Raw genomic sequence first — 16,676 nt, forward strand, 5'->3', positions numbered from 1 at the left:
CTTAAAAAAGAATGAAGATGTTAACCCTACAAAAGCTAGTCATAGAGGTATGAACCCAGAACACTTGTCCCTAGCTAAGCAGGAGTTAGCTACCTTTCTCTCAGAAAACCTCATTGAACCCACAACTTCTCAATGGGCATGTGAAGCCTTCTATGTTAACAAGCATGCAGAACAAGTTCGAGAAAAGCTCAGATTGGTAATCAATTACCAAGATCTTAATCATTTCCTTACTGATGACAAGTTTCCACTGCCAAACAAAAGTGCTCTTTTTCAACATCTTTCCAATGTCAAAGTATTTTCGAAGTTTGATCTCAAAGCAGGATTTTGGCAATTAGGAATCCATCTAGAAGAAAGATACAAGACAGCTTTTTGCATTCCAGACCACCATTATCAATGGACGGTAATGCCTTTCGGCCTAAAAAATGCTCCATCCCAGTTCCAAAAAGCAATGGTAACTCTGTTTCAACCACTGTTGTCAAATGCATTGATCTATGTAGAAGATATCCTCCTATTCTCAAAAGATACAGAATCCCATGAAAAATTGCTTACTAAATTTTACAATTTAGTAAAAGCTCAGGGGATAATGCTTTCAGAAAAGAAGATGGCCATAGGAGTATCTTCTGTTGATTTCTTGGGAGTAAATATTTCAGATGGAAAGTATACTCTGCAGCCTCACATAGCAGTCTCTCTCAGTGAATTTCCAGATACACTCACCAGCACCAAACAGATCCAGCAGTTTCTTGGAATTGTTAATTACATGTCAGATTTCGTTCCAAAAATTTCCAGATACAGAGATTGTTTGTCCAAGTTATTGAAAAAATCTCCTCCAGCATGGAATTCAGTTCATACAGAAGCAGTTCAACAGTTGAAAAAATTAGCAGAAAACCTTCCCCCTTTGCAGATTCCAGGCACAGGAAAAAGGATTTTACAGATAGATGCAAGTGATGAGTATTGGGCAGCAGCTCTCTTTGAAGAAATTAATGGAAAAAGAAGCATTTGTGGATACAAAAGCGGTGCATTCAAGCCTTCAGAACTCCATTATCATTCCACTTTCAAAGAAATTCTGGCAGTCAAACATGGTATTGAAAAGTTCCAGTTTCACCTCCTTGGTCACAATTTTCTTGTAGAAATGGATATGTCTTCCTTCCTAAAAATGCTCTAGTTCAAAAGAAAAATGCTCCCCCATCCCCAGTTACTCAGATGGTCAAATTGGTTTTCACAATGGTCCTTCCAAGTCAAGCACATCAAAGGTACAGATAACCTTATCACTGATTACCTTTCCAGAAAACCTCCAGTCCTCCATACCACAATAATTCCTCCACCCTTATGTGTATACCCGATAACAGATCCATCCTCATCCTCAGGCCCTTCTTCATCCTCTGATGACATCATGGACATAATAGAAACCCTTCCCTCAGACATAAAAGACCAAATAAAAACCCTAACCCTCCAAGCCAGATCCAAAAGAATCATTCAAGTCCTCCATAATTACCTCACACAAAACCAGAGCAATTTCCTTGCCATTTTCCCAGATATTGAGCAACCATGGAAAACCCCATTTGCATTTTGGATAACACGATGGAATGTTGTTCATTACCTTTACATGTGGTACTTACTCAATGAGTACTACTTGTGCATTCACTTTGAACCACGTTTCTACTCATACATTTTTCTTCATGATAATAAATATTTTAACAAATTCTGGCATGAACTTTTGAAAAATGATGCTCATGATGGTCAATGGTCCAAGTATCATAAAGCAGATCACCCCAGGTTTCGTCAAAAAATCACTTCAGCATGTATTGTTGCAAAGCTAAATTCCAAAGATAATGTTCAAGCAGAAGGAATTGTCCACCCTCCAGATGTCCATTGGATAACAAATGCCGACGGTATTATTCACAGACACACAGATGTATCATGGATATCCTGTCACTATTCACTTTCAATGGCAGAATCTCTCAACCAGGGAATCTTTCCAGAAATTGTACCAGTCGACCTAGACATTTGCAGACAGCAATGGCCTTATCAACACCATTGGGAAATGCCCAGTCCGTTTGATTTTGATGATCCCTATTACCATAATCATGATCCAGATGCAGACATTGATGAAGAATGGTTCCAAGGAAGAGATGATTAGAAGAAATTATGTACAAAAGATATGTAAAAAAAAAAAAAAAAAATGAAAATTGTGGGACCCACTTTGGACCCACTCTTGTCTTGGCCTCCCTTCCTATTTTGCCGTCACACTCCTTTCAAGTTTCCATGCATGATGACTAGTCCTTTACTCCAGTTCCATGATTCATGTTGTCAGAGCATAATTCTGCAGAAGCCAGCTAGCACTGCGTCCTCCATCAGCTTCCAACGCTTGTAAAGCAAGAAATCAGAATTCACACTTAGTCACTGTAAATTATTTCGTCCTCTTGTAAAATGCCTGCCTATAAATAGGCCGTTTGTATTCATAGTTCGGTAGAGTTTGAAAAAGAGAGAGTTTAGAAGCAGAAGTAGAGAAGAGTTTGAGAGTTAGCCAGTTTATGTAATATTTCCCAGTCTATGTCTTCCAGTCCTGTAAAAAACTTATTCAGTATAATAATATCCATCAGTTTGTTGTACCTTGTTCTGTGTTCTATCCCATATTCTGCAGTTATTTTCTATAGTATTTTAGCAATATATACCATTAATAAGCTTCCATGATCTTCTTACACCCTTCCATGTTCGTCCTGTAGTTGTTCCTCGTCCTTATCCACATTCCACCAATTCCACATTTCTCCCCCGTAGCTTCCTACTTCATGAATTAAGGTTTAGTTTTTGTAGTTTAGTTGTCTTTTGTATTTTAGTTAGTCCTTTGTCCCTTTCTTCCTTTGTATTTTCCTTGTTCTTCGTCACTTTCCCCCATAATCATCATCTTCTTCCTTCACTCTTTTTCTTTTCTTTCTCATTTCTTTCTCCATCTGCCGTTCTTTTCTTTCTTAATCTGCCGTTCCACTCCTTTCTTCCAAGCCCCGAAAACCCAAGACAGTCCAATTGCATCAAGATCTAACTACTTCCTCAAAACCTCAAACAACAACGGTGGAAAACACTAGAGCTATATCATTTAGAACACTTAATTAACCATAAAAATCGAATCTTTGAAACATGGGTTTTATATAGAAATAAAAATAAATAAAAGCATATTTATACGGAATCAAGACTTTGATCATTTTCCACAACACCACCCAAATATGCTATGCTGCTAAATGAAACTACAATCCAATGAAATAGAGCTCTACCCATAAATTTGAAGAAGATTTTGAATCAAAGTAGAAAGGGAAGAGTGTAACCTTCTTGTTTTATGGGTTGGTAAAGAAATACGAGAAAAGTACGGTTCCGATTTCCAAGTCCATGAAAGAGAGAGATAAACCGGGTCTGTGAAATGTTGTGGGTTTGTGTTGTGTTTTCAGTTCTGTTGCGGGTTTGTAAAATGTTGTGGGTTTGTCTTTGTGTTTCTGGGATTTTTTGTTGCGTGTTTGTATTTTTAGAGGTAGGAACTCGAGTCTCTAAGATTCGAGTTCCACGTGGATTTTTTTCTTCCACGTCAGGTACATACCTCATGCAAATCGAGTTTAATTTGCTACAGTGAAATCGACCCTAACAAAGTCGAGTCGTTAGATACTAAAATAGTTTCAAACCTTGGCTAACTAATAATATAGTTTTAATTTTATAGTTATTTAAAAATTTGGCCAAGATTTCAGCTCAAAACATGTTTATTTATTTTTTTTAGAGAGAGTTTCAAACCTATGGCGTCCTGATGATAGCACTTTATGATCAGACTAAGACATAATAAATAAATAAATATTTTTTTTCATTCAATTTCTCTAATTTTTCTTCAGGCGGGAAAAGCACTTTTTGTGGCGGGCAAACTATAACATGACTGAAGCACCCTCACATAAAATTCAGAAACGTTCTTGACAATTGAGGTAATACAAGGGTATTCTTGAACAAAAATAACAAAAGAAGAAGATGAAATAGCAATAGGTCAAATTTCCCGCCAATTCAAAACCCTAAAATCTTTTATCCTCTCCAGTTAATCTGATAATCTCCGTCCTCATTTCCAAAATCGAAGCTTTGCGTTTCATCAATGGCGGAAGAAGAAAACACATCAATGGCGGAAGAAGAAAGCACCGAGGCAATCCGACCCGAACTCCCAATCGGAAGGGTCAAGAAGATAATGAAGCTCGACAATGACATCAACAAAGTGAACTCGGAAGCCCTATTCCTCGTCACGTGCTCCGCCGAGCTCTTCCTCCGATTCCTGGCCGAGAAATCCGCAGAGATCACAACGGAGAGGAAGCGGAAGATCGTGAAGCTCGAACACATAAGAATCGCCGTCAAGAAGCACCAGCCGACGAGCGATTTCCTCCTCGACTCGCTTCCCATGCCATCTTCACAGCCTTCAGATCGTCCGGCAACCGATCAAAAGCATCCTCGCCCCGTCTCCGAGAAACCAGTTCCGGCCGGCACTCGGCGAATCGATCACTTCTTTCATAAGCCGGCAAATGAAGCTCCGATTCTGATCGACAACGACGAGTCGTAGATTCTTTTAGATTTGAGAACTTTCAATTATGAATGTTTGAATGTAACTTGTGCATTTTTACTTTTTAAATTTTTGTTTATGTTAAGGGAAAGATTAGAGATTGAGACATTTTGAGATGTGCCAAATCAACAAGGTTCATGAATTAATCCAATTATTGTAGTTTATGTATAAATCAAAAAGTAGAAATGCTAATTGCGCGCAGTTGTGATGGTGAGGTTTATTTTTCAAATTTAAGGAAAAGATTGTTGCAATTCAGGAAGTTATAAATCCGGTGATTTGCAATGATATTGTTTTTAAGTTAAATTGATTCATCAATGTACCTTTTATGTTTTGTAGGCTAAGCATTTACAAGTAGCCGGAAAATGAGCATTCAAACTGCCAAAGATTGTGTGTAAGCTACCGATTTTATGTACACTTTCAAATAATGTGCAATTTGCGGGGGTCTGAAAATTGTTGTTCACAATCAATTATGGGAATTGAACATTTGTTAATTCATTGGTTAATTGCAATGTGATTCTAGCAGATTTGATATTGACAATGACTAAATCTTAATTTTCTTTGCAATTAAGTCTAATGACAAATTTTTTTATTACTGCTGATGTCACGTGTGATTTGTACGTTGTGAAAGTGGTGTTAAGAGTTGATGATAGGCTTATGTGAAAGTAATTGCACCGATCACAATTTCACAACTTGACACCTTTGCAAGTTGTAATAAAAGTTGTCCCTAACATTTCTCTCTCTATAGAAGTTGTCATGATACAATAATAGAGGAATGTGGTTTAAAAACTTTTGGTACGAATTTTATAACTGGTATGCAGTTTGATAACGTTTTTCTTTTTATTTCTTCTCTAGATTACAATTTGTTTTTCTTTTCTCCTTGCTTGTATTCATGATTTTGATTGTTAGATTGAATTTGTTGATTTTTATGTCATATAGACCAGATAGAAGACGCTAATGCAAGGGCATTAGGAAAAGTCTTTCTGAATTTTGTTTGTAGAGGGGATTGTAAAGTAATAGATAAAGATAATCACCAAATGGTTTTTGCAATAATTATGTTATTTCAAATGTCTATGATTGTCCTTCAATATATATTTTTTCATTTTTTGCTTGGGGAGTTCAACAATTGGTGTCACATTGTAACTATACATACACGCTTTGATTTTATGACCGTTACATATGTAGTCATGCTGAGCTTATTAAAATATAAGGTTTTATATGCACAAGATTAGGAACTTGTGTTGATGACAATGCTTGGATTAGGCCATTGCATGTATGCTTCGTAATGTGATTACTTATCCAGAAAATGTTTTGTGCACTAAGAAATTTGAAAATAATTTAGGTGGGTTCGAAGAATGATATTGTGCATCTGATTTGAGAGCTAAGTTTTTCACTGTGAAAACTAATAAGCAATGGATGTCTGAGATTTTGAGGTTGGTCTGTTGCTTGTAGGGTTTTCAAAATAGTCTCCCATTAACCTCCCTGGCTGTGTCATTGCTCCAGCCTCCAGGCTTGGATCACTTGGGATTGATTTCCAGTATGAATATAAAGAAGGTGTAGCTCAAATAAGAACTCTGGTCCTTGCTTATTCTGGCTGTGTCTGTATCTGCATCAGTTAAAATCTAGAGGAAGATAGGGTAGTTTAAGTTATTAATTTTCATCTTGCCTAAGTCACTGAAATTCTGAATCATCTAGTGTTGTGTCTGTTGTAAACTATAAAAGATTATTAATCAGAATCTATATTTGTTGTTAGAAGATTTGACCAGATTATCAGTAATCATTTTCTTTTGCTTTTCATGTGGCAGGAAAACGTGGTAACCGAGTTAACCATCTGCAACCTTGTTCCAAACGCTCTGAACAGTGGGAACCAGTTTATGCCTGGTTGGAATCATTGAACAAGAAGGAGGTGGTCAAATCTAAAGAGATTTCTTACCGGCTGTCTGCAAACCCTAAGATCAAAGAACATCTGTATTCCCAACATTTTCATTATCACTTGATGCGCTAGATCCAGAAATGCCATTCAAAAATTGCTGAAGAGACAAGAAGTAAAAGGAATCAATTGCCAACGTTGCTGCATATTTCATGATAGTATATGTTTATTGTTTAGTAGGAAGATAAGTGCAATAACATGTCATTTTATATAAAAGAGGTCAATTTATAAATGTGCAGTGCTCCTAAAGGTAGGAGCTAAAAGCCTAAAATAATCATATTTTGGTTGCTACCTTACTGTTCTTGCATTATGAATACGTTTGGATCCAGCGTTTTCCAGCTGCGTCCACGTTTTTTTTTTTTTTTTCCAACGCGTGTTTGTTACTCTACGTTGGCCATGAACAGTGATTTTAGGCCAATGAACAGTAACTTTTAGAATGAACAGTATTTTTTACCCATTTAAAAATTATTTTGTTACAGTGTTTTCAGTTTTCAGTTTTCAGCAATAAGTTTTATCCAAACGGACTCTATATCTGTTGTTTTCTTTGGTCTCTGTGTAATTAATTATTAATGTGCAGCCTTTCAAAGTAAGCACTTCAGTGAAGGGATTGACAATGGGGCAGCACTACTTGTTTCAACTCCTTGTGAGTTTTTCATATGATGCAATGCAAATTTTTTTTTCTTTTGACTTGGTTTCAAGTGATATATCATATATATCAGCTCCTGTGCTGCTTTCTATATTACTTGCCCTTTTCTTTAGTGTTTGGGTGCTGTACTTCCCTTTCTCTCTTGTCAGCTTGTATGTGCACAGATGGTGGGATAAGTCCCAGATATGATCTTGCATGCCTGTTTGGTGAAACCCTTGGACCTTGTCTCCTTTCAGCAGAGACGCTAATATGCTACAGCAATAACCTATGCAACCAGGACAGATGTAAATCACTATTATTTTAAAGATTAAATTGTTACACAAATTATTGCCGTAGCCAAGAAAAGTTTAAAAGTTTTATATTGAGACTAGCAGAGTGTAATTCTTGATGGAGCCATATATGAATTTTCTGATGCCAGCTGGACTCTGTAAGGTTTGTTTGTGGTACAGTGGTAGTACCACAGACTTTGGTCAAGTCTCCTTCAGTTGCACATCTTGTTCAAGTTTTGTCCCCCCTTCCTTGTTTATCTAAAATAGGAAAAAGAAGAGCTACAACATGGCTCTATTTTATTTTATTTTAATATAGATTGGACATGGTCCACTTAATGCAATAGCAGTAGCAGATTTATGGTTGTTGGCTTTCCATTGGTGCACATTATCTCAATATCGTGTGGTGAGGCTTGCCTCATTGGGAGTCTATGTCCGTCAAGACTCAAGATGTATATAAGCTTGTTAAGATCTCATGGTAGCAGGATACTAGATTACATTTATGGTGCTATTATTTTTCTTTTTCAAGATCCAAGTCTTAAGATGAATTCTCTTGCAGGAATTTCTTCAAGCAATGTTGGAGGATAGTTGCATATATATAAAGACAAAATGAAGTTCTTCACAAATACAAAATGTAAGTATATAATTGTATAACTGATATACTTTATTTACTTAGTCTTTAGTTTATTCACACTGATGCTATTATAAAGAGTACCAGTTTAACACAGTTGGAGAGCTGCTTTTCTATTGTCTTCTCTCTAAATGAATAAAAAATATAGAGTTTAAATGACTTTCCTTGCCTCTACAAAGAAATGAAGACTGTACATAATAGCTTTGCTATCGCCGATAAAGAAGGAAGATCAAAGTTCATGTCAAATGCTGCATCTCTTTCTCCCACTTAGGACTGCTGTTGGGATCTTGGGTTCGCTATTGTTTGGTCTAAAAGCTAGGTGCTTGAGAGGAAGCTCTTACTGCGGCATGGTCCTATAAGAGTGGTGAACCTGATTGGTTTTTGGAATTGGATATCAGGAAGTGTTTTCATACCATCAACTGATTGTTTAGTTTGATAGCATGTCTTCTCAATCAATTACTGTGAAGATGCAGAGGTTGACAGAACTTAACAACCACAATTTTTTTATAATTTTGAACACAAATTTTATTGATGCATCTAACTGCAAAATGTACATCAGTTGTACTTGAAGTCAGAATAAAATAGCCCTAAAACTTATTACATTTGCCCTTGGAATCACCTTTTGTCTTGAGCTCCTAGACAGGGCAGATAGTTCAGAGAAATAGATAAATACATGGCTATATTTTGGATTAATCTGTCTGCAGGATTTATTATATTTTTCAGAAAATAAACTTTCTCAAATCTCTTCTACCTCATCATGCATGAGGCTCTACAAATCTGACTCAAAATTCAAGGAGATAATGGGCCTGAAAAGGTTGACACCACTGAAGCTGTTTCGTCTCTAAGATGAGCAAGGCTTGGTCGAGCAAACATCTTTTCACCTTGTACTTTCCTTCCTTCTTTTATGAAAGATATGCCTTGTGTTGCTGAATTAATGCTATTTGATCCCAAGTGTTGAATGCTCAGAGAAACCCTTCTGTTTAAAGGTACAGCATTAGTAAATCCTCCGTTCAGGCTCCCATTTGAAAGACGTCGGCTACTGGTACCTGGCCTGGACACAAACAAATTCTCTTGCTCAACTACTACTTGGCTTTGTACCTTCTTATTTTCCTGTGAGACAAAGACCATATCAGAGAGTAGGTAAGAATATACTGTTCTATTGTGAGTGTTGGTACATGCATATATTTAGTGTTTAGAATGTTTTACAGGAGAGCTCCACCATAGAAAGAAGACTGCTTTCAAGAATACATGAACTTGATTAGCAAAAGAATGAAAAACATGAAATTGTGTTTACATTGCCATATCACACTAACCCTTTGTCTTTGCTTCTCCTCTTCTTTTTCCAGCCTGAACATGTTATACTCTTCCAACATTGCCAGGAGAGGTACCTAAGACAACAGGAGATACCATTTTCAATATGATAGTTTACTTGGTTTTCTCAATGAGTCTGGAGATGCACAGTACCAAATGACGCAGAAGTTGTACAGTAGGAATTCAAACTGTCAGGCATTAAAAGAACCCAGGAGTTGGAGTTCCACTGACTTGATATGTTTTCTGCTCAAAATATTTTCAGGTTTTTGGTATCATTTTTTTAATTTAATTTATTACTCCATGTTTCTTGACAAGTATCATTTAGTTTACACTAATGAATCCATGTGTATGAAAGAGTTTGCTTGACATTTTGTAACACGAAAAATCTATGACTAGCAATTACTTTTGAAGTTTTGAAGCATCATAATCGTAGATTTTCTGTGATGTCAAAAATCCTATTTTGTGGTTGGTAAAATTTAATTTACACCAATGAAGGAAAAAATCCTAATTTGATTATGTAATTGACATTGCTGATAATACACAATGAAGGAAAAAATATTTTTCTTTATTTTTTCTTTTAGATAAGCTAGAATAAAAAGTCTAATGCTTTTATTTTTTGTCTGCTTCTACGGAACCATATGAGTAATGACTTGCAAGATTGATTTCGAGATATGCAGGCCAGCACAGGAATATATTGAGTCTTTGCTTAAAATCAAATACTATTGAGCATGTGGGTCCCTGCTGTTTGAACATTTTTGTATAGGTATCTAGAGTAATGGGGGTGCTATCAATCAAAATAGGGAAAAATTAATGATCACAGGGAGGAAATCTACAAAGAACATTAGTTCTCCTTAGCACAGATTCTGAATCATATTAGAACAGTTAGCCTATGAATCTTGTCTGATGATGCTTGATTTCTATTATTTCTAGATTTTTCTATATCTGAACTTCTAGCCGATTCTCAATTTTTGCCATCTGTGAACTTCTCTGCTCTGTGGTTTCACTGAATAAAAACTGGTGTTTCTTATTTATGGTTTCAGCCAACAATTCTTTTAGTATAGCTTATTTACATTGGCCTATTTTGCTTTAAAAAATAAGCTGGAGAAAAGAGCATCTGTATCTAGAAAAAGTAAGGCTTTAAAAACGCTGAACAAGGGCCAAACCAAACAAGCATAGATTAGTGTCATGCAATGATAAGAAACAATCTTTCATCAGAATGTAGTCACAAGCACCAGAATATCTACCTCATCATACAAGAAAACTTTCTTTCTTTCTTCTTCCCAGCTCTTAGTCTTTACTATTAGCAAATCGACCAAAGCTGCAGTTAAACCATCATGTGAAAACAAATAATGTTAAATATATTTATATATTTATCAGAACTCCACATGATATTTCATTTAGTAGCTTTTGATCTTTTTAGTTCAAGGAAAAATCATATGCTGTCCAAAATAAATAGATGGTTATTTTTAATTCACTAATAGTTTATATTTTATGATCTACTTGGTTAGTATTGCATAATACACCATTATTCTGCAAAATTTTAGTTTTCACCTAAAAAAATGTTATATTTCTTGACAAGGTTTTCAAATTCTTTCTTCCCATTGGGTGTATAAATTAACATACAGAAACTCTAAACACCTGGGATTTTGTTGACTGTTATTCTGGCACGTTCTGCACGTCTGAGGTTCTTGTGGGCACCTCTGCTGACTGAGTATCGATTCTCATCCTGAAAGCATACACGGATTAAGAAACATGTAAAGGCGGTAAAAGGTCAGAGACAACTAATCTTATTAACCAATGATTATAAGAAAAATAACCCTGTTATATTCTTCCAGCCAGCGTTCCTCATCACGTGCCAACATCCACTTTTCTACCTTCTCCATAATAGCCTTCCTGCTAGAAGCTTCTTCTTTTGCTCTTGATATCTGTTCATCCATGCTCATGAGGAGATCAGCATGGTCAATCTCTCCTATTGTACATTCATGCCAGATTATTAGCTTCTTTAGTTTCAAACAATAACAACACCACATGCTAGAAAACAAATACATATCAAGAATCGCACCGGTTTTTATGAGGTTTGTTATGTTATCCATCTCTGATTGAGAAGGAATCTCCATGTGTGATTTGTTGCATATCTCTTCCAGCTCATTTTGTTTCTTGTGGAATAACTCTTTCATCTTACTTGATTTTAACTGATCCAGTCTCTTGACTTCAGCTTCAGCCTTGAAACCGTTTGAGTTACTATTATGTCTTGTTGTTTCTGATATGTTTGAATGTCATAAACATTATATACTGACCTGCTGAATTATGCTAGGAGTGAGGCTTCCTGGATCTGATACTTCAGACGAGACTAATAATAAATCAGTAACATGACAGAATGATTGACGCTCTCTGGAGGGTGTGTCCATGAGATTCCACAAGTTTTTCAATGCTCTACCAAGTTGGCGTAGCTACCAAAATATATGAAGAAATAAATCACTATCAGTATACTGCAACTGAAAAAAAACAAAAAAAACAAAGGAAACTGGGGAGCTTAGCATCACTACTATCGAATTTATGTGATTTTATCATTAATTAGGTCAGGTCAGCATTGTGTTTCAAGTTATGTGAAACTCTTTACATTTGTGATTACTCACTTGATAGTCACAAAAATACCTTGTTTTGCTGAGGCAGGTTGGAACCTCATGCAAATAAGTTCTGCTCAAAAAAATAGTAGCATAACAGCATAAGCATTACCTTCTCAAGTCGCTTTTGCTTTTCTTCCTCCAGAGACTCCACTGTGCTTTTGAGTTTAGCCAGAATACTATCGCTTATATTTTTCGACATTCCACTCAATTCATTCAGGCTTGGATGAACTTTGGTTATGATCATCGAGGAATCCATCCCCAGTATTGCTGTCAGGTTGTGGATTTTGCCTATGTATTTTTCTACTCTTTGGAGCCTTTCATTCTTTGAGGTAGACAAAAGAGTAAAAAGAATATGAAAATTGATTATTTCAATTATACTCTGTTCATTCCACAAAACAATTTCTTAATCACTCTTATATGTACCTTCTCATTACGGAGTCTTTGTAGTTCAATCTGATACTCCTCGAGTTTCTTCAATGAAAGATCATTCTCGTTCACTATGACAGTTGATGATGAATTATCGTACTCTGATTGACCTGCTATTTCTGCAGAAATTTTCTGAATTTGTCCTTGCACAGCTTGGAATTGGTTCACCCTCTCTTCTTTTCTTAACCGCATCTCCCGCAAAGCTGGTGTGATTGAGTCTAGCTGCTCTTTCAATGTTCCTGACATCTTTTCTGGCTGTTCAGACAAGAATTAGTTTAGTCCATGCGAGTATAAGTGAGTTGAGAGTTTCTGATGTCAAGAGGAGTAGATTCATTGTATACGAATATTTCACTCTCATTGTAATAGTCACAATTTGATAGACTCACCCAAAAGCATATTTCTGGCTGGAAGTCAGCCATGACAACATTATCGGGCCATTCCTTATAATGGCAGCAAAAACCTGAGGCCAATTTTCTACTTGACTAGTTTAATGAAATTCTGTTTTCTTTTGAATTATATGAAACCTTTCTAATTAGAAGCTTGAATCTTGTTTCTTTAACTCTATTTAATAAATTGCATTGATATTCTCCACAAATCACTTGGCTGAAGGATTCCAGAATTGAACACTACACCCTGACTACTTTTCACATGTATGATGTATGCCAGTATTCTAATTATACGAGACTTTCTAATTAGAAGTTTGAATCTTGTTTCTTAACTGTATTTACTAAATTGCATTGATATTCTCCAAAAATCACGACTGAAGGATTCCAGAATTGAACACTACATCCTGACTACTTTTCACATGCATACCAGTATTCTAAATTATATGCATGCTATGATTTGTGGTTACATGAGTTGATAAGTGGTACCCGTCCAGGGAGAGATCGTTCACCAAGGGACAAAAGAAGATGGGTAAATTCAGCCTCAGCTTCTGCCAACTCCTGATGCAGGTGAGCTCTTGATATATTTGCAGTGTCAACTTTTCTCCTGTAAACCTCTAGACATTCCTGTTCCAAATCTAGCAGAACCTTCTCTCTTTCAAATTGATCTTCTCCAACTTCATCCCATATCATCTGTTTCAAATTTTTTATATAAGAACACTGAATTAGAAACATTCCAAGCCATTACTTTTGTATACAAAAAAAAAAAAAACTCTTGCCTGCAATTCCTGAAGTAAATATCCACATGAAGTTTCTAGCAATGCAGTGCTTCTCATTCTAATTGTTGTTTGCAGTGAACTTATCTGATGGTCCATTTGATATGGGTGGAGCTCACAGATAGCCAAGCTACTGGTGTGAGAAGTTCATTGATAATACAATTGGAATTGAGGGAAAGTGGAGAAAGAGAGACTGATGGGGTGGGAGTGGCAGCTTTGGGTGTGACTTATTGCTTAAAAAACAAGTGTGACAGAGTTAGGTAATGTTGAATCTTTGGGTTCAAGGATCAGTAAGTTCTTTTCATCCTCCAGGTTGTCTTTCCCTCTCCTATTTTTATTTGAATTTGAAAAATGAGAAAAAGGTGTATCTTCTTTAGTTTAGTCTCTTTATTCAGAAATTTGTATATACGTCATATATCACCCTTTAGCTGAACTTGATTCCGAAGCAATCCTATGCCTAGAAATGTAGACAGCTCAATTCATGCTTTCCGCAACTAATATCTATTATACCCTTATGGATGGGCCACTGTGAGAATCTGGACCACGAGATGTGATGCCCTAATCTTGATGTCTAGAAATGACGTTTGATTGCAAGACTTTTCACTTGAATTTGGCTTGATTGGATTTGATTTGCTGATTGAGAACCATACATTTAGATTAGCAATATGTACAAGCTACTCAATATAGCCAATATAGCCATTAGCCAGACAAAATTTTGATAGGTAAAATACTTCTTTCTATATAGGTGGATTTTTTTTACTGATTTTTTAGTGTTGAGATAAGATTTCATTGGCATCAATATCACGTCATTTAGGACTTTATACTGTAGCAGTTTCAACACCCCACCTTGTACACCTTTCTGATATGCTATTTTTTTTTTCTTTTGAGAGGCCTCTGATATGCTATTTAATAAAATAAATTGAAGTCAATCTTGACAGGGAAGACTGAATTTAGGTGTGGAGAGATAGCGATACCAAGAGTGTTAAGTACATATTAATGGCATAAAGATGGAACTGAAACTGACTGGAGCTTTATTTTTAATAACTTTGTCAAGGAAAAAAAAAAGGAAAAGTGAGATCTAGAAGTTGTGGAACAAAATGCAAACCAAGGCTTGCAATTTAAGAATTTAAGTCTAACAATCGGTGGGGTCTCAATATTTTGGGCCATTGGATTATCCTAATATCGGTACCATCTTTTAAAGGTGCCATTACAACAAAAAGAGTATACATATATTCTGCTTCAACGATCAAGAAAGGCAGTCTCACCCACCACAGAAGAATTGATGCAAGAATGACTTTGAGATATCATGTTGGTGATACTTCCTCCACTAGCGATTTCTTTCCTTCGACTTATTATTATTATTATTGATCGAATCCACTACGAAGTTGATGAATGGGTTTGTAAATTGATTGTGGGCCTCATCTAACATCATAAACATTGTGTTTGTTCGAGTTGAAGAGTGAGCATGTAGACCCCAACATTACAAAAATTCACCTGGAAAATTCATATGAAACTGACAGCCTTCTATAAAACTTTTATGGGTTCTACCATTTTGCGTTGAACAATTCAGCATTTTTATCCTATTTCTAAAATATCATAGCTTTATTATTTTAATATACATGTGATAATATCTTCCTCTAATATTAAGGGGCAATGATAAAATATAAAGAGGGTGAAGATGGTAACTGCTTTTAATATTCTATTATTATAGGTGAAGAAAGCAATTTTCAACACAAACGATCTTATCCTAGATAATAAAAAATAAATAAAAAACCAATTTTTGACATAAGAAAAGTTGGTTCAGAGTGTTTAATTTGTAAAGATTACTGTTATTTCCACAAACTCATAGTGACACATGCTGTAGAAAGTTTGATTTTTACCCTTATTATCACATTCAAAATGTCAAATTAATACTTAAATTTCAATGATGAGAATTAAATATGATAAAGACAGTTTTTAAAAGACCCTTATGTTAAATTTTTTTCTCCTTCCAATATATAGTTGTAATATTTCCACAAACTCATAGTGACATGCTGTAGAAAGTTTGATTTTTACCCTTATTATCACATTCAAAATGTCAAATTAATACTTAAATTTCAATGATGAGAATTAAATATGATAAAGACAGTTTTTAAAAGACCCTTCCCCTATATATTTATATGTGTCTGTTTCTCCACAAAAAAAAAAAAGTCAAATTAATACTTAAATTTCAATGATGAGAATTAAATACAATAAAGACAGTTTTTAAAAGACCCTTATGTTAATTTTTTTCTCCTTCCAAAATATAGTTGGATAGTTACAATAACGGGAATAATGGGAAGAATAAATATTGGACATCTTTTTTGGAAAAACCTAAAAAATGTCACTTATATTACAAGGTTCTTGGCCTAGCATATTGTTGTTGCCATTGCCTTGTTCCATGGTTTTACTTACCACCCGGATAATTTAACTTGTGGTACACATGCCAATGACTTAACCCTATACGAAGTTTTATACCAAAAAAAAAACCCTAAACGAAGATTGGCAAGGTATCCACATAGTGAGCTTGAATTTGAAATGTGTTTGAGACAAAATCACCTATAAGATTAAAAAATAAATATAACAATAACCCTTAGTACACTTATTTTCCTTGTAGTGAGTATTTATTATTTACATTTAAATCTTTCCTAAACCATGGATAGTATAGAATTTTTTTTCTTCCAATTCAACCATAAATGATTAATTTGTCTACCAAAAAAGTTTTATCGCATATGTTGGTGGTATCCATTGATACAGTTATAAATTAATTGAGCTATTTATGAACAATATTTTTTTTCATATTTTAATTTTTAAGTTATTCAGATCAAAATATGATGGAGTTGGAGGTTACTGTTTGGGGTTTTAGGTTCCGTGTCATCGCGTTAAGCCGTATTAATGACAAGACTAAAGGTTAAGGCCTCAGCATGACTCTACAAAAAAGTGCAGTACCAATTATTCACCCAAAATGTATAGAAAAAAAACCCAAAAATTAAAAAAATAATTGAGTGTTAAAATATATTACAGAGAGAGAAGAAAACTCATAGTCTTATCTATTTTCCCCACTTTAACTAAAGTAATTAACTTACCATGCACCA

At 35.2% G+C, this 16,676-nt stretch overlaps 2 protein-coding genes and 1 long non-coding RNA gene across 4 annotated transcripts; 2 read left to right on the forward strand and 1 right to left on the reverse strand.

The window, feature by feature from the left end:
• Nucleotides 1–4,003: 4,003 nt before the first annotated feature.
• LOC142629585 (uncharacterized) lies at nucleotides 4,004–4,881 on the forward strand. Its single transcript, XM_075803592.1, has one exon. The coding sequence runs from the start codon at nucleotides 4,115–4,117 to the stop codon at nucleotides 4,568–4,570; it is 456 nt and encodes a 151-aa protein (XP_075659707.1). The 5' UTR covers nucleotides 4,004–4,114; the 3' UTR covers nucleotides 4,571–4,881.
• A 3,658-nt stretch (nucleotides 4,882–8,539) lies between these two features.
• On the reverse strand, nucleotides 8,540–13,701 carry LOC142628163 (65-kDa microtubule-associated protein 8). Its single transcript, XM_075802188.1, has 11 exons — nucleotides 13,567–13,701; nucleotides 13,277–13,480; nucleotides 12,402–12,659; nucleotides 12,088–12,300; nucleotides 11,649–11,801; nucleotides 11,414–11,573; nucleotides 11,169–11,320; nucleotides 10,990–11,077; nucleotides 10,596–10,669; nucleotides 9,354–9,428; nucleotides 8,540–9,150 (listed from the first exon to the last, which is right to left on the reverse strand). Exons 1-11 carry the CDS (start codon nucleotides 13,660–13,662, stop codon nucleotides 8,830–8,832), a joined length of 1,794 nt encoding a protein of 597 aa, XP_075658303.1. The 5' UTR covers nucleotides 13,663–13,701; the 3' UTR covers nucleotides 8,540–8,829.
• On the forward strand, nucleotides 9,499–13,776 carry LOC142628164 (uncharacterized). Of its 2 annotated transcripts, none has more exons than XR_012842998.1 (3): nucleotides 9,499–9,613; nucleotides 13,285–13,357; nucleotides 13,642–13,776. It is a non-coding gene; the product is annotated as an uncharacterized LOC142628164 (long non-coding RNA). The 2 variants fall into 2 exon arrangements; XR_012842999.1 differs by lacking the exon at nucleotides 9,499–9,613 and adding an exon at nucleotides 12,124–12,252.
• Nucleotides 13,777–16,676: the final 2,900 nt, after the last annotated feature.

This window comes from Castanea sativa, chromosome 3 (assembly GCF_040712315.1).
Source record: "Castanea sativa cultivar Marrone di Chiusa Pesio chromosome 3, ASM4071231v1".
NCBI lineage: Eukaryota > Viridiplantae > Streptophyta > Magnoliopsida > Fagales > Fagaceae > Castanea > Castanea sativa.